Source organism: Columba livia, chromosome 11, assembly GCF_036013475.1.
Source record: "Columba livia isolate bColLiv1 breed racing homer chromosome 11, bColLiv1.pat.W.v2, whole genome shotgun sequence".
Lineage (NCBI taxonomy): Eukaryota > Metazoa > Chordata > Aves > Columbiformes > Columbidae > Columba > Columba livia.
Window position 1 is genome coordinate 9,966,599 of NC_088612.1, and position 23,981 is coordinate 9,990,579.

Consider the following 23,981-nt stretch of genomic DNA (forward strand, 5'->3'; position numbering starts at 1 on the left):
AACAAGGGAAGTCAGAAAAACTGTCAGCAAATGCCCTTCTGTGAACAACAAGGTAAATCAATAAATTATAAAGCAAAAACTTTACCAACATTTGTCTCTCATCTGAATTGGGAACTTTTGCATTAAAAAAAAAAAAAAAAAGAGTCATTTAGATCAGGGAATCTGCCAAAAGTGGAGCTGCCTTGTGCCAGACATACGTGCAGAGAGGGGCGGGGGTGCTTGTTTGGCCAGATCCATTGCTGGTGAAAATGAACACGAACCCACTGACTTCAAGTCAGGCTCATTTCTACCAGCTGAGAACCTGGCTCTGGATCAACAACTTCTGCTGCAGCGCCTGGGTAGGCAGCTTTGCTTTCAGAATTACATACATTAATAGCTGTGATTTTCTGTTCTTAGAGGCTGCGGTCATCTGCAGCTCCTCCTCATGTCAAACTCAGTGACTCTGGAACCATTTGACTTTTATTGCAGCACAGAAGGGACTTGCATGGCCCCATTTACAGCCCAGCTCATGCAGGAGGGGCAAAGGGAGCACCCACACACCCAGTTTTTGTTGGACTGTGGCCACGGGTCTAACTCTGCCCTCGCACAGTCTCGTGTGTGCACAACAGGGCTGTGGACGGGTACTTTGTCCTAACGGTCCCACCCCAGCGCACCTTCACAGCCTATCTATTCCAATCAAACAATAAGAAGTTATTTTCTTCAGTTTCTTGTTAGTTCATTCCTCCATAATGGTCCTAAGAGTCCTTATGTTTTCTAAACTTTACCTGATTTTTATATAATATTCAAGTGAAAGGTGGTGTGGAATTATGGGCATTCTAAACAGAGCTTATTTATTTATTTATTTAAAATCAATATTTCAGCAAAGACCATTGTTGCTGTTTTGAAATCTGAGAAGTGTGTTTGAGCACATAGTATAACAGACTTCTTTGGAAGTCATTGCTCAGCTGCTGATCCCCTTTCATAGTCTGGAGTAAAAAGCAGAGGCTTAAATAGCAACCTGCCTTTTAACTCACAGTGCCACGCGATGCACCGGATGAGGCAAAGGAGACCAGATAGCGCCCTGGGATTGACACGTTTTTGTGCAGTAAAGACCTGGTGGCTTTTCCTCTTCCACGGGCTCTGCTGAGTTACACACTTCAACAACACACGTTACTGAGGTCAGCCCTGACTTCAAATCCCCAGCAAGGACAGGACCGCAGAGTTCCTCAGTGTGCACACAGCGGCTTTTCACCTTTTTGCCTATCACTGTAAATACCAGCCAGCAAACTCCTCACTCTTTTATGCTTTCTTCTGCCTTTCTTCCTCTCCCCCTTCCTCCCTCCAATGAATTTGGCAGCATGAAGTGAGACATGTAGCCAGGCTTTGGGCTTAACGAGATCGCTGTAGCAGAATGGGAAATATGCAGATGAAAGAAAGTCAGAACAGGAAGCAATTTCCCTTTACTGGGGTACGAGGCTTCACGCTGCTGACCTGGCTGGCTACCTCCCCTCTCCAGGCTAGTAAAAACCCCATGTCCCAAAGGCAATCGTTTAAATCAACTGGGAAGGTTCCCAGAGAGACTGGTTTTCATCTATAAGAGGAAACACCTTTATTTGTTGTATTTTTGCCCCTAATAAGCTATCCTCTTGAGAAAACCTGCTATAAATACATATCTGTGGAGAATCAACAAATTCAACTTCGCCATAACACATTTTCCCTTAAAATGGCGAGAAGTCAGCCCCTACTAATCTACTTCCATCTGTCTTGTGCTTGTGCTAAACCTTCACTCACAGACCTCAAAATCCATATGGGGGCATCAGTGTGTACTGGCCCTTCTCAGTCTAGAAAGTAACCACAAAATCTCCAGTGAAAGCATTGCCACAGCTTTCCAGTCCCACAGAGTCATGAAATTGTAACTAACGAGATTATAATATATTATATATATATGTGTGTGTGTGTTTATGTATATATACACACACACATACATATATATACACATAAATATATTACTGCTTTTCAAATGACTACTTGGAATTAAGGCAAACACACTTCTTGGTCCCTTTAATCAGCACCCTGATAGCCATTGGCACAGTACAGGCTTAACAAAATACAAAAGTAAAAGAAAACAAAACTTACATGCCTCTCCTTTAGGAAACTAAACTCTGTCCTCTGTTTAACTCCCGTAGAATAACATTTTCCTGAAACAAATTACTTCTCACCGAATGTGTTAATTCTCATTAAATTTCATTTTCCTATTATAAATGTCCTGAAAATAGATAGATTTTTTTTTTAAAAAGAATTTTTTTACTGCTTCAGTAAGAAGGAAAAAAACAATGGGCTGAAAATCTGACTCTTTAGGAGACCAATAAACTGCTGTGCGTGCCCAAACTGAATATATGCTTCATTTTCACACCCTAGTAATTGCAGGGAGTACGGCAGTGCAGCACCGTTGCGCATGTGACGACCCTTCGCAGCTCAGGTTCAAAGTCCAGGTTTATTAGCTGGGAGCAGTTGGGCTCAGCTCACCCACCATGTGGCTGGTGCACCCCGAGCAGCTCCAGCACGTGAACATCGGATCCCATTCTATTTGCCACAATAGAGATTTTAAATGTAATCTCTTCAGAGGCCATTTCTAATTTCACATTACATAGAGTTTTTTCCTCTCTGTAATTTTAAAAATAACATTTCTCTTTAGGGTTAAGTATCTCAAATTATTGCACAGTTCAATGAGAAAGTCAATGCTGCCTCAGCTTAAGTGTTCACAGCCACTGCACTCTGGGGTGAGCAGGGGCAGAGGAGCGACTCTTGCTTAATAAAGCTAAACCAGTAGTTTTAAACCACTGTGGTCTAATTCTAGAGGACATAGACCTGATTCTAAAGGTAACACTAAGGAAAGCAAAGCAAGTGCTAGGGGTTTAAATCTGTCATACAGAAGTCTGTACTTCCATGGGTAAATGTTCAAGGACTTGCAAATAAAAAAACCCCCACCATTGCTTTAAAGAATGTGCTGTGGGCCTGTGTTTCATGAACAAGAAAATTCTCACCCAAGTTCAGCACTGAAATTCCATATTCCCAGGACCCATGTGGTTGCAAAATAAACACAAGATTGAAATGAATTATTAAAAATAATAGTTACATTTGATGCAGACAGATCAAGTACAAAAAAAAAAGGAGGAAAAATAATAAAAGGATCCCAGGGAAGGGAAGTTCTGCAGAGGCTGAGGGAAGTCTGAATAGCCTCAGACTAAACTCAGCTGAAGGCGTTTGCCAGGAGCAGGTAGAACGGCCTCTGGGAACTGTACGGTTTAATTTAAAAACTTACACAAAGGGTTATAGCAAGTCTCTAAAGAGATAAACTCACAACAAGAAAGACAGAAATTAATATAGGCCAGCACCTCTGCTGGGGTAAAGAATCATTATTCTTCAATAGAAGTAGCAAGGGCACATTTGATACAATCATACTGCATCTGTGTTCCAAATGACTTTCAGGCCTTGCTGACACATTACTATTAAAACATATCAAGTATTTGAGTCCATGGACACGTTTTTAGGGATACAATTTTTGTAGTACAGATAAGGGAGTGACTGATTTAAGGAGTTTTTATATGGCTAATCACTTTTCATGGCAAGGACTCTACTGGTATCCCAGTATCTGTATATAAGAAAGAATGCTGACTCAAACTGGCAGAGTTTTCTCAATAGAGGCGCAATCGTCAGGCTAAACAAAATGCTGAAGTAGAAGAACGATTGCTGGAAACAGCAAAAATATCCTAACGAGTATTTCACAGCTCTCATTTCAACCCCAAAATGATATTTTCTTATCATTTTCAGCTACTGCTACTCTGTCATTAGTCATTCTTTGAACACTAACTCTCACTGTTCCCTTGGGAATTTGGACCAAATAAAGAATTAAAAAGAACAACATAAAAACACGGAAAAGGATATAGCCAAGCAAAATCATTACAAAGCCTGCTTACTGAGTCCAAAATACCAAAGGAATAGTGAAGATACATATGTGGTACCAGCTAGTTTTTTTTAAAGAGTGGCAAGTCCAAAAGGCTGCTGCACAGCGGTACGGGGGCTTCTCTGCCTCAGGAAGAGGAAAGTACTGCAGTGAATCAAATAAAACGGCAGCCAATGACTCCTAAATAATAATGAGCATTAGTAAGAAGCTTAATGTGTTACTTGAAGGCAATGTGATGGTGACAAAACAATGAAAAGAGAAAGAGAACATATTTCTGGTCACATTACAGTCTGTTAAAAACCTTCTGCCATTGATGGACTTTGCATCAGCCCTGAAGTATCTGAGTCATGTGGACATCATGCTCATTTCCTACAACTTACACATCTCTTTCAAGATTTAAAGCACTGTAGTCTCAAAACCTTAACTTGGCGTGTAATGGTTTTAACATATATTTTATGTCTTAATTTGCCATAATAATGTGGCTATAAGCTGCTGTCATTCGCTCCCTTTTTCTGACCTTGGAAATAAAATGTTTAATCTCCACGGGACTTTCCTGGCGAGATATTTTAAATCAGTGCATATGTACATACTTCTCTATATGTTTTTTCAATTTTCCTAAAATATTCTCATATGTGCAGACATGATGACTAGACATGTTTCAGTGGTGCTTGAAACTTGATACAAGTGGGTAATTTAACCATGTAATTGAACAATATTACAGAAACACACGGAGTTTCCTAGCAACAAAAGGCCTTGGACATCAAGATGGCAGCCAGCAGTGAACATTGCAATTGTCTGACCTAACCTGAAAAGAAATCACACCGGAGAATGTCCCTCTTTCCCTCGCAGAACTGATCTAAGATACATGGTACAGGTCTGGCCTTGAAGGGCTTTTCTCACATGTATGCCTTATGCATGGGTTATAAAATATCCTCTAAGAAAGAATGTTTGGGTTCCTTTTGGGGTATTTTTATATTTTCCAGCAAGAACAACAGTCTTGGATTTGAAGAGTAAAGCACAGAAGAAGCTACCAGCTCACGAGGCTGCAGTACTCAATATCAACTCTGTATTAATTCCTGTCTTTAACAAACCCTCCTGCCACAGCCTGGAGATACGAGTACTGAATCTGGATCCACAGCTCTAAGCATGAAGTGACACAGCAATGTGTGACCCTTCAAATAACAGCAAAGGGGACTCGATGGGTAGGTGACATCCTGTCAACCTGGGCCCTCCTGTTCATGTTCCCACCTTTCATGTCTGACCCAGACAAGTCCCTTAACAAGAGACAACAGCACTTCCCAATAAGAATAAATACATTCAAGCCCACTGACTTTCAGATGGTGCAATGACATGGTCCTGAAGGGTACAAGGAAGGTACCCACCTGCCCTGGACAGATGCGAGGAGCTGCTAACTGCTGCATTACAGTGGTTTTCACTGCTGCTCCCACCAACATGGGGTGGCTCAAGGCACAGAGTGCACCGAAAAAATTCCTTACACCCTCGCAATGCTCAGAGCTTCCTTCAGTTAAACGACAACATCAGTCCCTGTTCCCAGTTACACCATGACTTCATTTTTCCATCTGAAGTAGCTAACTGCTGCTTCAAGAAAAATGTCAAAAATCGCCTGTTTTCTGAATGAAAACTTAAAAGCCTTGGGCAGAGAAACATGGTTCTTCTAATACAAGGATAATGGTTTACTGGTATTTCACTAAAATAGCAATGGCTATTTGTGTGGAGTATGTCTGTAACAAATATGTCAGTATAAAAATGCTGCCTTGCAAACACCGTTCTTTTCAACGTTGCCTTTCCAGCTTTGGAGGCCCTGGCTGCTTTCACAGCCAAGTTTGCCACCGCTATGGAAAACAGGCCGCACATGCAAGCCAGCTGAAGTCATAGCGACCGAAAAGGGCAAGGGCTGCTGCTGCTACCACCGTAAAAATGTTATTTGGAAACCGTCTTCTCAGAGAGCTGTATAAGGAATCAAAAATTCATAGTAGGGATGAAGGCTTGATGTTTTCTCGTTTTTAAGCAATGACTAATACAAAAAAAAAAAAGCTCTTATCTCAAAATAAAACATTTCTGCCCCTTACAAAGGCATATAAGCAGGCAGGGGAGAATGGCCTAATATAGCTGGCCTAGGAATGTCCTCTTCACAACTGTATCTGAAGACTTTGCATTGTACCCCCATAAACTCCACCAATGCAGATGGACAACTATGCCAAAGCCTTCCTCTTCCTCGGCTGGACAGCAGAGGGATGTCTCTATTGATTTCATCAGAGGAGTTGTGTGAGAACAGCACAGAGACCAAGCCAAAATCGAAAAGAAAGTGAGAAGAACTCAACCACTTTAACACTCAGTAAGCCAGTGTTGTATAAATAACGTTGTAATTAATCTAAGAGGTAAGTGACAGACAAGACAGACAAGCTTTTCAGTGTCTAAGGGAACACAGAAGCATGTTTTAGAGGCAGAACAACACAAGCCATTTCTTCCACAGATTTGTCCCTTATGTACAGCTGTTTGCTGCCTAACAAGGGTTGAGTTTGTAACTGCACTTTTCTTCCAGGGAAAACACTGGGTCTGCCAATGATATCCAGCTGTCTATCTGTATAAGATTTGAAGGAATCCAATAGTCATAGGATGATTCTTGTTATCAAACAGCAATTCAATATGGGTAAAAATGAATATTTCTATTTCCTTAAGGTGCTTCACAGCATTAACTGCTTCAGATAAAAGGGCAGAATCAGCTCAATTAAGTTTTTGCATCCTGATTCTCAAAATAAATACCATTTTTCAATAGCACAACTTCAGTTTCACCTCCATGAGCAAAACATACCTGTCAACGCTCATGCCAAAACTAGACACATGTTCTCCAAAGTCTTTTTCTAAATGCTTTTTGCTAAATGTTTTATCTACACTGCAGACTTCATGACAAGAGACCTTGTAAAAACATTCCTACTTCAGGCAACCAAACAAGACCTAAATGGCAGCAAAGTTTTCTTCATAAGTTTTTCCCACAAGAGTTTTCTCTGCAAGGCAAAAGCAGATTATGGCAGCACCAGACTTGCTCTGTTGCTCTACTCCAGTTGAATATCACAGTATTTCACTGCGGCATATTCTAATACCAGACCAGCTTCGTACGGTTTTCTGAATCCAAATGTGATGTTCAAGTATAGCTGAACTCAGATTTAGACAAACTCATAGAACTTTGACTACAAGTTTTCAGCAGTATTTAGATATCTCACCACTCACCTCTCCTCTCATTTTTTTGGTATGTTTCTACAAAGTCCAATGAGAAAAGTTTGCTTTCACTTGGAACACAGGAATTTCTAAAGGGTTCTGTGTAATCTCAGGGCTTCAGTTTTTTGGAGAGCACATTTCTCATTTGCTATCTGAACAAATCACCATATACAGGCAAAAAAAAGGTTTTAGCTGAAGCTTTGATATTCTGATCTCAGACCTTAGGTGTGACAATAAAAGTAAGAAACCACATTTGAACATCCCTATACTTGGTAGGTTCCTATCAAAAGTTCTAAAATGAAGTTCAGGAAAACAATATAAAATTCCAAGTAAATCTGTTGGAGGTATTAGCATCTGTTTGATACTTCACACGTCTTTTTGGAGAAACAAAATTGCTTACCTTTAAGAAAATGAACCTTTTCAAAATCTTGAAAATTAAGGAACCCCAATATAAATGCAAGCCTTGAAGGATCAATAGCTGCCCATTGAAAAAAAAATATGCTATGACAGGAGTCGTGGAGTAGTATGTAGGCAGATACAACGTGGCACGCAGAATCCTAAAAACAAAAAACAAAACCAAAAAAGGTGACTGTTATGGTACAAGATTTCTTCTCTACGCTATTTACAACTATTTCTAATTTCACATTCCAAACTGATTAAGTATTTCCACAAAATATTAAAAAGCTCTGCAAAGATGACAGATTAATTAACAAGCCCTGTCTTAACTAGATTATGCATCTCCATTGAAATACAGACTTCAGAAGATGAGAAATTTGAGTCTTGCACGTAAGTATTATAAATAAAGTTAGGAGAAAAAAAATCCCATTATTCTAAATCTTGAGCTCTGTGTGGTCTAGATACTATGCAACACAGAGCTTGTCTGTGCCTTTTTTTAATGCAAAAATCTTTTTAATCTGAAATCCACACTCCAGAGAAAATCCTACAGGCTTTGCAACAGGGCTTTTTGTTAATTAACATATGTTTTGTCCATCTTGAGACTTCACTACTTCTATATCATTTGGGGCTTTCTTCCTTTAATCTCTCCCTGTTTTGCTTCCAAACTCAAGAACGAGAAATTCAGCAAAACAAAATGATTGGAGATCACTTGTACAGTTAATCAAAAAATAACAAGAGAGAGACATCAGCATTTCTGTAAGAAAATACTCCAGGAAATTAAAACCTCGTGTTGATCAACATTCAGAACTATTAATTTAACCAGCTTGAGTCTCTAAGGGTTTGTCCACATGCAGGGAGGGGCATGAAGGCAAACTAGAGCAAGTCAACGAAACCGTGAATGTGAAACACATTAAACACTTTTTAAAAGCTAAACATGTTAAGCATTAAGCACACTAAGCACCCGTGTGGATACCCCAAAGCAGGTTAAATCACAGCGCTCTGAAGTCACCTGAGTATTTAGCAAGTTATGATTTATTTGCACTGACTTTGTAAATTAATTGGTTCCCCTTAACTTCATTGAATGCTTCTCATGTGAGTGAGGTACTACCCAAGAACTAAGTAGCAAAAAGGCGGCTCTACAAAAATTAACTACAGTCGTATAGGAATTACACTGTACTCTGACTCTGCAGCTACAGACGGAGAGATGGAATAAATGGGAAAATTATTTGTCCTATTTAAATAGCTCAACCCTCTCAAAAATGTAGGCGCTCATAGCATTTAACTACAATTTATGAAAATAAGTAACATGTAAAAGCCTTTATGTAGGTTAGCATATTTTCAAGAGGTTCATTAAAAAACACTATTTAATTAAATTCAGTTTTTAAAGAAAATCACAGTTTTTGTCAACAGTTCTTCCTGACCTTTAGTAGCAAACAATAATGAAAGTTCTGCTTCTGCTCTTTGAAGTACAATCCATTCCTTTCCTTTTTCCGTCACAACCAATACTGACCTCTCAATGGGAAGGGGAATGAAATAAAAGCCTGTGAGTACATTAAATAGCGCTTACCAGAAGGGGAACAGGATGATTCTTGTGATGAAGAATGCGATAGAAAAGATGATAAAGAGCATATTGCAGGTCTTCTCCCAGTGAGCGTAATTAAACATTTTGGCTGCCTGCATTGAATAAAAACCATCAAATATATTACAAATATTCTCCGAGATAAGTTCCTTTCTGCATTTTCATAAACAAAGACTCATCTTCCACCTAAGCAGGAAGAAAATTTCCTCGCTGTTTGACAAGTAAACCAATCATTTTACTGATACCTAATAAAGCAACATAAAAACAGATTCTTTGTTTATATTTCTCCTTTCATCTCAAAGGAAAGGACACAGTATCAAAGACCTAAAAGAACAGCTCTCGGATCAGAATATAAAAGTCTTATGAAATCAAAATGTGCTGTAAAAAACAGAGGTAATCCCTCATTCCTGTACCAGATTCAAAACAGGCCGAATCCAAGACAAGCTGCTGGCCATATCTGCGTGCTCAGAATGGCAGCGACCCCTCGTACACAGGCATTCTGAGGTATGAGTGTTACTGACACTTCTCTGTACCAAACTCAGCTGCTGTTTTTTCCTTTTCAAGTGCTAGAAATCCTATTGTTGTTCTCTATCTCACTCAAAGATTATAGTTACTGCTTCTCCTCTAGCTGACCTGCACAACTCTCCGTGCTCCATTTAGGAATCACCCTGGGCACCACTGAATGAAATGGCCGTTCTCAAGTGTGAGCAAAGCTCACACAAAGCTCAGGTACCAAGGTGAAGTTTGAAACAGCAGTTTGATGAACTTTTGAGCAGCAGGGCTGAATGAAGTTACTCTGGTACCCAAGTCCAGTTTCCATCTGAGTGCTGTCCTACCAGTTGTCAGCTCAACTCTTGGCAAGGCCACACAGCTAACTGGACCACAGAGCAGTTCAGGGTTAAAAGCAACCCAGCAAAACCTGTATGTGTGAGTTTAATGTGGGCCGATCCCAACTGCCTACAATTAGTTGCTTGAATACAACAGAGTATCAGGACGGTGACAGACAGCAGCCTGTAAGCACTGCTTACACTGGCACTGCCACCAAAAGAGGTGATGAAACTATTCTCTGAATCTTGGTGTTAGAAAACCAGGATAACCCCATGGAAAGAAATCCAGTGTGCACTTGTCTTCCAGGAAACCCAGTAGTAAGTTTCCATGACCACAGTGCAGAACCAGACACTTCTTGAACTTAAACGTTTCTAAACATTGTTATTTAGTTCAGGGAAGGGATTTCCCCTTCAGCCCAGGGAAAGAAACCTTTCTTCTGCCAGGAGATACCTGTGATATCTTGTTCAAGGACAGCCTGAGTGTCTCCAGCGAGACGTGTATAATGTAGATGTACTCTTGAATCAACACAGAGGTGTGAATGACAACAAAATTAAGAATTTTGGAGAAGTAGCCAAAATTTTGGCTGCTAAATTTGCTTGAGAATTGGTATCATGACAAGCTGTTCACAGGCTAGCCAACTTGGCCTAATTTTAACAGCAAACCAAGAATAATCCACAGTGGCAGCTGTATTCTCAGTCCCTGCACTGTACTGAAGAATTTTTCTTCTGCTCTTTTCTCATAATGGATTCTGTAACAGACTATCAGCTTAGATTATCTAGATGCCTCTTATTATCTTACAATTTATGAATCTGTGAAGCCATGTCTCTGTGTGGACAGGAAGGGATCACATGAAACTCGTGGCAAAAAGATTAAAGTGTCACTGAACATAACCTGGGCAACAATCAAAAAAAAAAAAAAACAAAACAAAACAGAAAAGCCCAAAAAAAAACACAAACTCCCAAAACACCAACAAAAAAAGCCAAAACAAAAGCCAGAGATGGAGATCAGGGTTACCTCAAGCCAGAAATCTGCAGTGTCGTGCACAAACATCACCAGCGTTCCAACACGCACGTAATTGCCACACCAAGAGCCGCTCATCAACCCAATGGCTGCCAAGTGATGAACGACGTGAGCCAGAAAATCCTGTGAAGGAGAGAAGGAACAAAGGTAGAGCCAAGTCAGTGCAGCCCCTGAGGGTCTCAGTGCAGATGAGGTGACAAGCCACACTTGTCACACACACAGAGATGCCCTGGCAGCCAGAGCACAGACGTGTACAGGTGTGCCAGGGATGGACTGATGCTGCCCTCATGTGGCTGCACCAAATCCAGTATCAGAACAGTGCTTTTCCTTATAAATACTTCCCCCAATCCCACCCCCCAGCTCACAGAAATACAGGTTCTAGCTACAAACAAGCACCATCACTTGCCTTCCTTCTGTTGTCAATCCCGAGTGTAAATAAGAGAGACCAGTAAAAACCAATCTCCATCATGTAGTACCAATACTGGGATGGCAGCACAGTCTGTAACAAAGAAAAACACAGTTAACTCTGAGAATAGCAAAAAGTGAATGCCAAGTGAAATTACTACTTTTTTCCTTTCCTCGCTTCTTTTGCTCCTCTGCTGAGTCTTGCTTAAAAAATTGAACTAAGCTAAATCCCTGTTCTGGGCTTCATTAAGAAGGATGTTCTGAGAGCCAAATATTTTAACCTTTACTCAGACCATACTCTCAGTTTCTGCAGTTCCTCCCCTACCTCCAAATTTTAGCATATTTTTTTCCTATGTTTTTGTCAGAGAACTCCACGCAGAGTGCTTCTGCCTTTAATTACAAACAACTGCAAATAAATGAAGCCTTCCATCTTGGTGAACAATTAGCATTTTAAACATTCACACATCCCATGACTAAAATGTCAGCTATTTATGCTAAAATCCTATGCATCTGCTTAAGGCTCAATGCTGGGCTTGGCTGCTCCCTTGGTTCAATCATTTCCCAAGTGGCAGGAAGCAGATGTGGTCATCAGGTCCCACAAGTAAGAGAAGCTGGAAATTCTTTTTGTGTTTGGCCCCTGAGGAGGACAAGAACAAGAAAGCAGTGTCATGGGCCACAGATTTATAAAAATAGGAGTCGGGGGCGAAAAAGAACCTCTGGCAGGTGGGCAAGAAGGCAGTTTGCTTGGAGTCATCTGTTATGGGACTGTTAGTAAAATATTTTAGGAAGAAATAAGAGCGTTGTGACACTTGGGAACAACCAGAGTGTTAAGTAGAGATCCCCAGAGCAGGGACTTGCATTGCGCCAAACCAAATCACCACAGCACTCCCTCCACAGAGCAGTCGGGCCCGGCAGACACACAGCACTTGGTGTAACACTGTTCTGCAGCGCCTTGAAGCACCATCAGCACTGGTGCAAGCTGAAAGGTTCGGCACTGAAACCCATGACACTGAAACCCATGACACAGATAGAATCTACCAGGCGCAACTGGTAACCTGGGATGGGTGGAAATCCCAGCAGTCTGGCTGGAGGGCTGAGCTGCAGCAGGGGCAGATCACAGGGGAATCCTGCAACAGCCACCCGGAGGTACCATGGAAGGGCAAAAGGCTCTTTGGTGCCGCACCTCTCAAGGTGGTGCCCATTGGGAGGGAGAAGAGCTTCTGCAGATTAGCCCTTCCCATCGGGAAATACCTGGGCCGATGGCCCAAAGCCAAAAAGCTCACCTGAAACGGGTAGCCAACCCACGTCTGCCATATGTCGTAAAACCAAGGTTTCTGGGAAGACAGATGATTCAGAGACTGATCAGCTGAGCAACAATAAGCTGTCTTAATGCAATATCTTAAATACTTAAAATTTCTCTAAGATGCTACAGACTCAATAACTATTTTCCACCAATTTCTAAAGTGATCTTACATCTCTAATTTATTATATTTGTCCCAGCTCTCTGGTTTCTTTTCAGGACACCTGAAACGTTCCAGTTCATCATTTCATCATCCAAAGCAGTGGGTGTGTGTTTTATTACTGCAATTACTCAAGATATGTTGCCACAGTGATTAGATTTTGTTGTGTTTACCAGCCACATGCATCACTGGTTCATGACAATAAACATTGTTTGGGGAGAAGAGCCAGATGAACGTAGACATGGTGAGAACTGTTCTGCTGCTCAGGAGAAGCATCAATGACACCCCAGGAAGTGCTCACCTAGTTACAAGCAGCGCTCTCCACTGTTATTTCCAACTTCTGACTCGGCAGCAACCCCTCAATAAATAGCTGTGCAATACATCATTGTTGTGACCCCCAAAAGTGCTGCCAGAAAAGGTTTATGGCCTCCTTTGAGAAAACTGTGGCTATGGGATGCATTTGTAGGTGTTAACGAGGCAGGTTACAAACCACCTGCGGGACTTCTTAAAACTCTCCTTAAAAGTACTGATTGCTCAAGAAGTACTTTATCATAAAAGTTCAAAAGTTAATTTAAAAATTAAATAAAACCTCAGTGCACATTGTAGCCTATCGTCTAGATTACATACATCAAAAATCTGAACCCAAAGAGCCACTAAAGCCAGCGAGTCTTACAATGGGCTTCAAAAAGCTCTAGAAATCAGTCTTTGTTTTGTTAAAAGAATATCAGTCCTTCAAAAAATTAACTTACATCGTACAGAAATATAAATCCAACAATGGAGGACGTAAGATAGAATGAAAATCGCCAGCTGCAAAATTAAAATGAAAACAATGAGAACAAAGAATTACATATTTATAGATATCCTGAGCAAGAATTACTGCAAATAATTGTGTATCACAGATAATCTTCCCATAAACATGCCCTCACTCTACATTAACAGTTGTCACATATTAACTACACGTGAATTATTAATATTTAAATACTTACGCTTTGACCAATTGCTAAAGCAGTATATTATTTTACATTATCACAATATATATATCTTGATTGTGATTAGAGCAGTAATTACCCAGACAGGCATGAGCTGATCAAGAGAACAGTCACAACAAATGTGATGAATTCCCTAAAAACTGTTTGATAACATCAACGTTTCCTGCTGCATCAATCCCTCTAGAATATTCACACTAGACTAAGAACATCTCCCAGCTCCCTGACTTCAGAAGGTTTTCCAGCCGCATGGCACATAATCCTCAATCTGATCAGACGCTGTAAGCACCAAGAGTGACTTTTTTTAATTGCTGAGTTAATTTCTTTTGATCTCTCTTAATACCAGTTGTTGAAAACAGGGGAGCCCTATGAAACTTTAACAACACCTACTGGATTATGCTGTGTCTTACTAAAGAGATCTGAATTAACCATAAACCTCAATCTTCTACTAGGTTTGCCAGCATTTAGCCTGATCCAAGCTTCTTTGTGGCTTAAATGGATATCCACCAAGGCAGAAAAAACTTCCAGGTTTTCATCACTGATCTGTTAAGTCAACAAAGGGGAGAAAAAAAAAAGTTCCTGTGTATCTTCGCAAATCAAACTTATGCTCTTGCTTATATATGTCAGAGGATGCTGTGATTTGGAGCCAGCAATCAGCATGGTAATGACCCTGGAGCCTGTGTGGGAGGTGTTGTCCCTGGGACGGGTGCGGCTGGAGGCCCAGCCTGAGCATTCCCACTCCCACCTCCACAGGTGATGGAAAAGTACTTCCTTTCCATGCTCCTCCTTGGCAGGAACAAGCCTGACCTTTCCCAGAGCAGCTCGCCAAGTTCAGCAGGAAAACATTGCAGGACTTCACGTGCTGAGAAAGGTCAAGATCACAGACAGGCACACGGCCCCAAACTCGGTGAGAACATTTTATAGAACAAGAGGTATCCTGGAGGAGAGCAGCAAACGTCCTCCCAGAAATCCTGAATTTGCTAAAAAGAGAGAGAAACTCAAGAAGAACACAGTACCAATGGATTGAAAAATGTATAAAAAAAGAGATTGCGCTCTTTGGCGAACATTAATGAAGTGCCATATGAGAGAAGATGATGGGAAGCTCTCTGGTAAAAGCAGCCCCTCCTTTCTGAGCCCTGTGGTACCTGGAGGCTGATACTACAGCTGAAAGAACGAGTTCAAAGTCTGAGCCAGCATTTCACAAGAAACACAAACAAACAAGAGATGAGGATGTGCAATGGTGGAGATTAGACAAGAAAATAAGTCTCATGCCTGCGGAAGAAGTCAAGGAAACAGTTATAAAATTGCCACTGGTAATAAACCATTGTTTCACTTTTCAACTTTAAATCATCTTTCCTCAGGTGGTTTGAAAATAATACTTCAGAACACCCACTGAGCAGGAAGAAAAATTTAAAGGTACATGGTGGAAATTAGGAGAGCAAATGGAAGAGGGTGGAACTCACAGTAATACCTGGCTCAGAGTTAACCAAGAGATAACTATGAAAAACACCACTGTGCCATGGGACAGTGGATATAGTGGGGCTGAGTCTGCGCTGAGTGTAAAGTGTGAGCGGTTTTCTGAACCGGATCCAAAGCACAGAGCACCTAACAAGGCTGTGCCATTAGTCCCCAGCCCTACGAGTATATATTGAATGCACTTGGCAATAAACACTCAGTGCTTCAGATGAACTCATGATACATGCAAGATTGCCAGAGCACTACCTCATTTTGCATTTAGCCAAGCCTTGTTATGAATTTGGTGAACAAAACCTAAAGCAGAACTTATCCAAATTCACCAAATTTTACCCAACACGTGCTTTTTAAGCTTTGAACCTGGCCACCAGAGAGAACACCAAACAACAGCGGTGCAGAGGGATTTTCTTATTTAACTTCAAGAATTTTCTCTTCTCTTTCTTTTCTCTTCAATTGAGTCTAACAAAAAAGAATTTAGTAGGTGAAGCTGAAGGCTGGTAAGTCTCTTAAGGCAGAGAAGGTTTCGTGCAAAGGGCTTTCCAAACTCCAGTGTTGCTTAACTGAGAGCATTAATAGCTTAAGTATGGTTTAGATCTGGCTCATCGGATTTTTCCTGTGATTCAGAAAAATGAGCCCGGACATCTCACGCTTTCAAAAATTTCATAATGCTCGTAACACCGACTGTTAACATGGAATAACCCTGTTCCTCATTTGTTGTCTTGAGAATTATATCAAATTAAATTCACTGACAAAGAACAGAACAAGGTTCACAAAATTGCACAAGAGAAACCTGTTTGCTTCATTCCCACTCAAGCTGCCAAGTTTTAATTTCAGCCTGTGGCTGGGTATTACTTGAGATGTGCACCCATGGCAGGTAGGTCTTTTATCAACAGCGGGAAAATTCTTTGTCACTTGTAAACCAAAATTAACTGATCCACAAAACAACAGCAGAAATAAACCACGGATGTCAGTTTGACAGGACAGTTTACTCAATTCAGGCTTCAGAACAAAACATCTGTCTATCAACTGGATTTATGCCCAACAGAGAACATCAAATTGTTATCATATTAATTCACACTGAAAATAATCTTGATAAAGCACTCAGCTTTGAACTTTGTAGCTGTACTTTTAACCCCTACTCCTTAAGCTAATATGCACTAAAAGGGTTTAGATATTATAATCATGTGAATTTTTGCTAATGTGTATGCTAGTCAAAATTCAAGTACATGAGACATTAGGAAAGTGTTTTATACTGGTGCAAGTAATTTCAGTATCCAAAAGGAATGAGCTCTGTAAGTAAAGCCATGCCCATTTGGGGATTTGCAATTTGTATGAGATTTTGGATAACACTGGAATAGTTAAAGAGTAAAATGTTTGGGTATGGGGAAGTTCTCACGCATTTGTGAAAAATCAGACTCTCTAATGCTTTTCTAGTTTTCGATCATATGCAGGAGGTTTCAAACTTTTTAGATGTTCATTATTGTCACTCATCAGCGTATCTGAGCTCACGTTTTACACAGTACCCCATGTTCAAGCTGTGACACTTCTCATTTCAGTAGGATGCTGTGATTCCTGCACTTGAACTGGCTCTGTACACAAAACAGCATCCCAAAAATGACAGCATGGGTACATTCATACACAAGACAGAAAACATTTGTGCTCCCCTATGATTACCGGCAGATGGAAAAAATATTTTCCTGTTTTCTGCATGTTTTCATTAAGCACCAGGTAGCAGGAGCCCACAAAGAAATCCATTATTACACAATGAAGAAAACTGTGTAATATTTTTGAGGTTTTTTTTTCAGGACAAACTGTTAACCTAATCTTTTAAAGTCACATCATTTGGAGAAATGCTACCAGATCCTTTCAAATTGTTTGTGTATGCACAAACCAAAACCCTGATCAGACAGACCCAGCTTTCTGTTAATTAGTCCCCCCAAAAGAGTACCTAAGGACCTCAACTGGTTTTTTTTTTCAAAAGAGTAAAAGCCATAATAATCAAAAGCATTGTCTTTTCTTACAAAGCTTCCTGGAATTTCCGAAGCACTGTTGGGATCTCAAGGTTTCGCCGTCTCCTAAACCACTTTTCCACCAAACGGACTGTACAGTTGCACTTTTTGGCAAGGCCTTGAATCTCTGACTGCAAAAAATGGAATAACGTTAGAAACAAGGTATACTCCAATGTCATTTTAATTTATTTTGTAGTTCACAGATTGGCTTTCTGTGATTGTAAGGTCTTAATTTAAAAATATTACTAACATTACCTGTCTATGGCAGTTTACCTTGCAGGCTTCCCAGTTTGGGTGATGTTCACAGAAACCTTGGATTTTCAAGACAGTAGTTTACATAAATAAAGCTGGCATGAAACATACAGATCCACAAACTGTGCTATTGTCTTTCTGGTGGCTTCAGATAGCTTCAAAGATGCAACTTCTACTGCTAAACAAGAGGTTGGCTGGTGCCATGAATGAACGCATGTGGATGTTGTATCTAATATCTTATGTAACTATAACTATCAGATGATAATCGAGTCTCACAGGTGAGATGTGGGCCTGGAATTAAGGTGACCTGAGCTCTGTTCTCAAATCCACTGTACTGTGGTACAGGGCAAGTCAGTTAATGTTACTGAGCAAAATCCAGACTGCCTTTTGACACCTAAAAGTCAATTATTACTAGAGGGGTGCCTAGAGGTGCATCCAGACATTCGAGTGCAAGGGTCAGGTCTCTGCTTTATGCATGTTCTGAAGGGGCAGCCACACTAGTGGTGTGCTAAGAACAAGGCAGGGTGAATCTTCCATTTCTGGGTACTCCGTGCCCCACATGCAGCAGCCTGTAGGTTTCTTCCCCCTCCTCTGTGCCAAAGCATGAAGGTATGTGAAGGGTTTGGAGAGGAAGCTGTATGAGGAATGGCTAAAGTCACTTGATTGGTTCAGCCTGGAAAAGAGGAGACTAAGGGGAGACCTCATTGCGGTTACAGCTTCCTCACAAGGGGAGGAGGAAGGGAAGGTGCCGAACTCCTTGGTGACCAGTGACAGGACCCAAGGGAAATGGCAGAAAAATGTGCCAGGGGAGGTTCAGGTTGGACATTAGGAAAAGGTTCTTCACTCAGAGGGTGGTGGACACTGGAACAGGCTCCCCAGGGAGATGTCACGGCCCCAAGCCTGACAGCGTTCAAGAAGAGACCAGGCAATGTCCCCAGACACACAGTGTGAACTGTGGGGCTGTCCCGTGCAGCGACAGGGCTTGGACTCGATGATCCTTGTGGGTCCCTTCCAACTCAGGACATTCTATGATTCTATGACCTCTCCTGGGGCTGCTGCAGGAAAGACAGCAGCATTCCACTCATCCCTGGGGAAGCTCCTTCCCCGCAGGGCTGGTATGCAAATAGTGGGTAGCACTCGTGCTGCCTCCACCCAAGGTAAGTCCAGTTCAGTTGGTCTCACCCCCTGGAGAAAGCTCTGGCATGGGAGCGAAGGCAGCTCAGCTGCCGGGAGGGCAGGGGTGCAAACAGCCTCTGTGTCCGGCCCGTCCGGCTGGCTGGGGAGCTCCTGCCTGCCACACAGGAATAGCCGCTTTGACAACAGAGCCCAGGAGCCCGCATTTCACAGCCAGGACTGGTCCCCAAGCTGGACACCTAAAGGAAGCAGCCTGAATCTTTCCTGTGTCCTCACGAGTATAAAAATGCTGTGCTTCCTTTCAGAGATTAATCAAACTGTACTCATGCAGAAGGAAGGTATGGAACACAGAGATCAGGATACTTGCCCAGACAGAGAAGAGCTCAGATGTGAACACAAATACATCTATTCCTGATGATATCAGGCAAAACACACAGTAAGAAAATAGCAGAGTTAGGGATCAAAAAGTGAAGTTCCATGCATCAGTAATTATCAATATCCCTCATTACAAGAAAGCACATATTTCTTTTCAAAAACCAGTGTAGGAACAATGCAATTGTTTGGTAACTGTAGTTAAGTGAACTTTCTGAGGCTGCATTCACAGCAAAGTGCCTGTTTCCCATAAAATTGCCTTTTTGAGATGGTAAGCATTGGTTACTATTTTTTTCTTGTTCAATTTTAAAAACAAACAGCAAGGCAACAGAAAGATTGCTTTTCTTTCTCACATAAGCCAGGGTTAAGTATGCAGCAATATAACGGATCAAAAAGCTTCCATGCCAGCGTTCCAATATTATTGCTTGCAATAAATATGATACCACTTTCCAACAACAGTTGTCAGCTGATGTTTTCTCCAGGCAGAATGAGTTAAAGATGGAACACTGATCTTCACTGGAAATGTTATTAACAGCCTAACCTAGAACAGCATGCTAGAAAATTAAACATCTTAAACATATTTTCTGTTTTGGATGCCATACACCCTTGTCAGCAGAACAGCAACAAAAACCCAAATAAATTAAGTCATCTGTCAATCAGCTGGAACTCATCCCATGATGTCATTGCTGATAGCTGATTGAAACAGTAAGAGTTGGGATTTTCCAAACCCAAAACTTGTTTAAAAGAATGAGAATCCTTACTTGGGATGGATGTTTTGAGCACTCCCGGAAATAACTCTCTAAAACAGGATTAGGTTGTGGCTTCACACGTCTTACATTCTTTATACCTAAGGCTTTTGCTAGAGGTATAGCAATGTATCTGAAAAGACATACCGTGAAACACTTTAAAAATACAGCACAGTTACAAGACCTTGGCTCTTCTCATGCCAGGATATGAAGAAAATCGGTCTGAAGCAATTTAATCTGCTATAAAATACAACAGTGCACTGTGAGAAAAACAAACCTCCCTCTAGCTAATCCCAAGGGAGAACCACAGCATATTAGCAGTTACGCAAAAGAGCAGACCCACGGGCTGAAGTTTGTGGTTGTAAAATAATACAAAACTAGAGGAAAGGACCTGATCTTTTGTGTCCTTGTGTTTTTCGGGAGCACATTTGAGTTAAGCAACAGTTAAGGGAGAGTGTAACAACAAGAGATGCTCTCCCAGTGTGGTTTGAAAGATTGCTCCCGCGATACTTTCAGCGGCAGATGGTCAGTTAGCGCATTGCTCCACCACTGCCCAAGACACTGGATTGTCCTCATGGTCTGTAGCTTGTGGCGCACAGAAACTCCCCCACAGACTAAAGGCTTCTCTTTCTCTTCCATTCTCCAATACAAATTGCTGCAGAGCACGCTAAATGCTTCGCTCTTCTACTTGGGTAGGCTTTACTGAAAAAAAAATCCCTTGCTCCTGCTGATATCAGCAATTGATTCCTCATTACTCATAGCAGTGGTCACTTCTCCTCATCCATGGGCAGATTCACCGCAGGCCAGATGTGTGGGCTAATTATTCACACAAGCGATTTCCAATAGTGAGACACAGTTGGGCAAGTATTTACTCAGGAGACACTGTGAATGGTTATAAACATATGATCCAAATTACTTTTGATCTCTTAACACAAATGATCTTATCTGGCTCTGTTTTAAGTCTATCCAAATTACGACATCCCAAATTTCCTCATTCTAGCCTGAAATAACCATAAAAACCTACTAATCACATTCTTCAGAGCAAAAAAAAAGAAAGTCAAGCAAAAAAAAAAAAGCATAAATAAGTCAAAGCACTGCAAATCTTAATTCATTTGTAGATTTCCCCTGTGGAGCCAACCTCTGCCTGTCCCATAAGATTCCAGCTGCAGGAGCAATTCACCTTCAGTGCCAAAGTGAGGGAAAAAAAGGAATCAGCATTACTAGATCTGCATAAAATGCTCACGTGTGAGATCGAGATCCCTCCAGTCTGTTTAATTTTGCTACAGCAAGACACCCGGGATCTATCGGCCTCACACAAACATTCTGGAGAAGGACCAAACGAAAGGAGAAATTTGGTTTGGCGGACAAACTCATCTACTGCTCCACCAAAGAGCAAAAAGCAAAAGGAAACCCAAATGGGTTTGGATTAGTTTTATCTCTAGTGAAAGAGATAAGAGTTATCTAAACGCTGCTCTAGAAAAGCTAGATAAGAGATATTTTCCTTCTACATGGGACCACATCTGCATGTTCCTCAGAGTGAAAATATTTCCCAGTTTTTCACCTGCCATATTATCTGGACTAGATCTTTCTAGTCAACCACCAACTAATCTTCTTTTACAAACACAGAAAGAACTTTGATCTAAAAACATATTTTTCAAACATTTTTAGCATTAATGAAGATCAACATTAGTATAAAATTGTGTTTATATTTCTTACCTTTCACTGAAGAATCGGATAAACAGCAATACAAAAGCATATGGTATTGTAGCATATAATTGTTGTGGTTTTGGAAAGACAAGTCCATCACGGTCTACAAAATCTGCCCACGTGCAATTAATAGGCATCCAGATATTTTCCCACCAGAACCAGCTGTTGAGTGTCTTCAATATGTGTGCCATGCTAAGCAAATAAAGAGAGAATTAAAAACTATTCCTGATGTATTAAAAATAAAATGCATGAAATAAAACATATTAAACCTTGTTGCATAGAATAGTGGTTCCCAGCTGGCAGGACATCTCCTAAAATTAAGGTACAAGAAAATAGCAGATGAGGCCCGGAAGAATCTGCTGTCTAACAGAGACACTCTGCAGAGCCTGCACCAGGCAAATCTACAGCGAACAGACCTGGTCAGTCAAGTGTGAAATTGTGTCAGTTTTCTCAGAATAAAAAAGGAAAAAAGTCAGTTACAACAAGTTGAAAACCCCTTGGTTTAGAACACGCAGGTGAAATTATAATCCATCAGAAGATCAAATAAATTTTGAACTGGTATAAATCAGTGCAAAGCCTTTGACATCTGCAAGGTGGAGCAGTGTGTTAATCTGCTGACTCACTTCAGTCATTCACACCAGATTGTTTAGTACCTGGTCAAATCTTTTACAGTAATAATTTATATTCTATTGTAGCAATTCACAAATTATAGTACAGAGAACTGATCTTACCTAGTCTGCTTTCATAAATCAAACGTAAGTGGGTGAAAGGGTGGAAAAAGAAATGAGAAAGTCCAGGGGGTGACTCAGTTCTGTAATAATGAAGACATTTCGCTACTGAATTACTGCTGCTTAATACGCCAATGGCAATATACGCCTTGATCGCGATTTTGCAAACACCTGTGCACAGGGCTAAGTATAAAAACTACAGTGCACAGCAAGCTTGGGGATTTGCAAGAAATGATTTAATTGTGACCAAATCCTAGATCAGAACAAAATGCTTAAAATCAGTTCTTGACGACAACCCCAACCAACCAACAAAACACTTAAACTAAAACATTTCATTCGTTTAGAAGTCTACTTTTCAAGCTTTGCGTTCTGTACTATATATTTTGAAATTTGTTATCCGTCATTTAGTCGTAAAGACTTTACAGTACAAATATGCTATATATCCTACTAAAACATCCTAAAATAGATTAAAACCTTAACTTACTATGATGTTTTCCATAAGGCTGAAATAAGTATTTTTTTTTCTATAATTTTAAGGAGTGATAAATTTAAATAACTTCTTCCATTCTAAAATTTCCTGTAAACCTGAGTAAAAAATGAGGAAAGAGTTGATTTCACTGAGTCAAAGTTTTGATGAGGAAACAGTTGAGCTGGGAGAATTTCAGCCAAGTCTCCTCATGGCATCAGACATCCCGCCTGAAGATCTCACAGGGACACGTTTGTATAGGACGAGGTGCTGAGACAGAGAAGCCGTGGATGCCCCATCCCTGGCAGCGTTCAAGGCCGGGCTGGATGGGGCTTTGAACAACCTGGTCTGATGGAAAGTGGTTGGAACTGGATGATCTTTAAGATCCCTTCCAACCCAACCCACTCCATGGTTCTATGACACACACTGGGCTGTTCTGACTAAGCTCAAGCCTTGCAGCAGGTTTATGAAACAGCGACGTGTCTCCATCAAGCAGAGCTGGGTTAACAGACACTGTGAATCCATTTACTGACCAGGCACAGTAGCCGGTATTGAAATATTAATAACCCAGCCACTTAATCTTTTTAAATGCCAAGAGGGGACAGTAAAAACCTGCTGAATGAATTGTGTGTGTATAAGCAAAGGCAAAAATAAAGGAGGGAGAAATCACAATTGTTCCTGTGCTGAGACTTTATATGCCAACTTTCAGCCTAGAGCAATTTTTTTACTGCTGAATTATAAACTCCTGGAAGTAGGGATTTACAACGGGGCTGCTAACAGACCCTTAACTACAGCTACCAGGCGCCATGATAATGAAGCAGGGCTTTGAGACACGACATTTTAGGTCAGACAGAAAGGCTTGCAGGCAAACTGCCCTAGACCAAGGCAGAGACTCATTACACAGTTCTGCTTCCCAATATATTTTTAAACTAGATTGTGTACTGCAAACTATCACAAACTAACTGTAATAAAAATAGGTCAGTCTACTATAACACAGTGGAAAGAGCCCTAACAGTTGGATTATAGCAAGACAGGTTGTAACTGAATAGGCACCCAAAAACACTTAAACCCTTGGAAAACCCAGTAGTGCACGTTTTCATATTGGATTTTTCAGATCTCACTAATTCTTGTTTTCCTTCCACACATGGATGCCTCACCATATGATCACTTTTTTCAGGGCTTAAACTAGTTAATACACCTCCATTAAACTAAGCTCATAAGCACAGGCTTAATCTTAAAT

The 23,981-nt window shown here is 40.8% G+C and overlaps 1 protein-coding gene across 5 annotated transcripts in view; it reads right to left on the reverse strand.

Moving 5' to 3' along the window:
* The window catches only part of CERS3 (ceramide synthase 3), a 47,745-nt gene that overhangs the window by 10,533 nt on the left and 13,231 nt on the right, over positions 1 to 23,981 (reverse strand). For all 5 annotated transcript variants that reach the window (XM_065076707.1, XM_065076710.1, XM_065076709.1 and 2 more), the window contains exons 2-10: positions 21,557 to 21,739; positions 19,856 to 19,973; positions 17,349 to 17,467; positions 13,618 to 13,675; positions 12,692 to 12,742; positions 11,410 to 11,502; positions 10,998 to 11,126; positions 9,144 to 9,250; positions 7,581 to 7,737 (exon numbers count right to left, since the gene is read on the reverse strand). In XM_065076707.1, the coding sequence (XP_064932779.1) occupies positions 7,581 to 7,737; positions 9,144 to 9,250; positions 10,998 to 11,126; positions 11,410 to 11,502; positions 12,692 to 12,742; positions 13,618 to 13,675; positions 17,349 to 17,467; positions 19,856 to 19,973; positions 21,557 to 21,738 (1,014 nt within the window). In that variant the 5' untranslated portion in view covers position 21,739. The remainder of the gene's footprint in view (positions 1 to 7,580; positions 7,738 to 9,143; positions 9,251 to 10,997; positions 11,127 to 11,409; positions 11,503 to 12,691; positions 12,743 to 13,617; positions 13,676 to 17,348; positions 17,468 to 19,855; positions 19,974 to 21,556; positions 21,740 to 23,981) is intronic.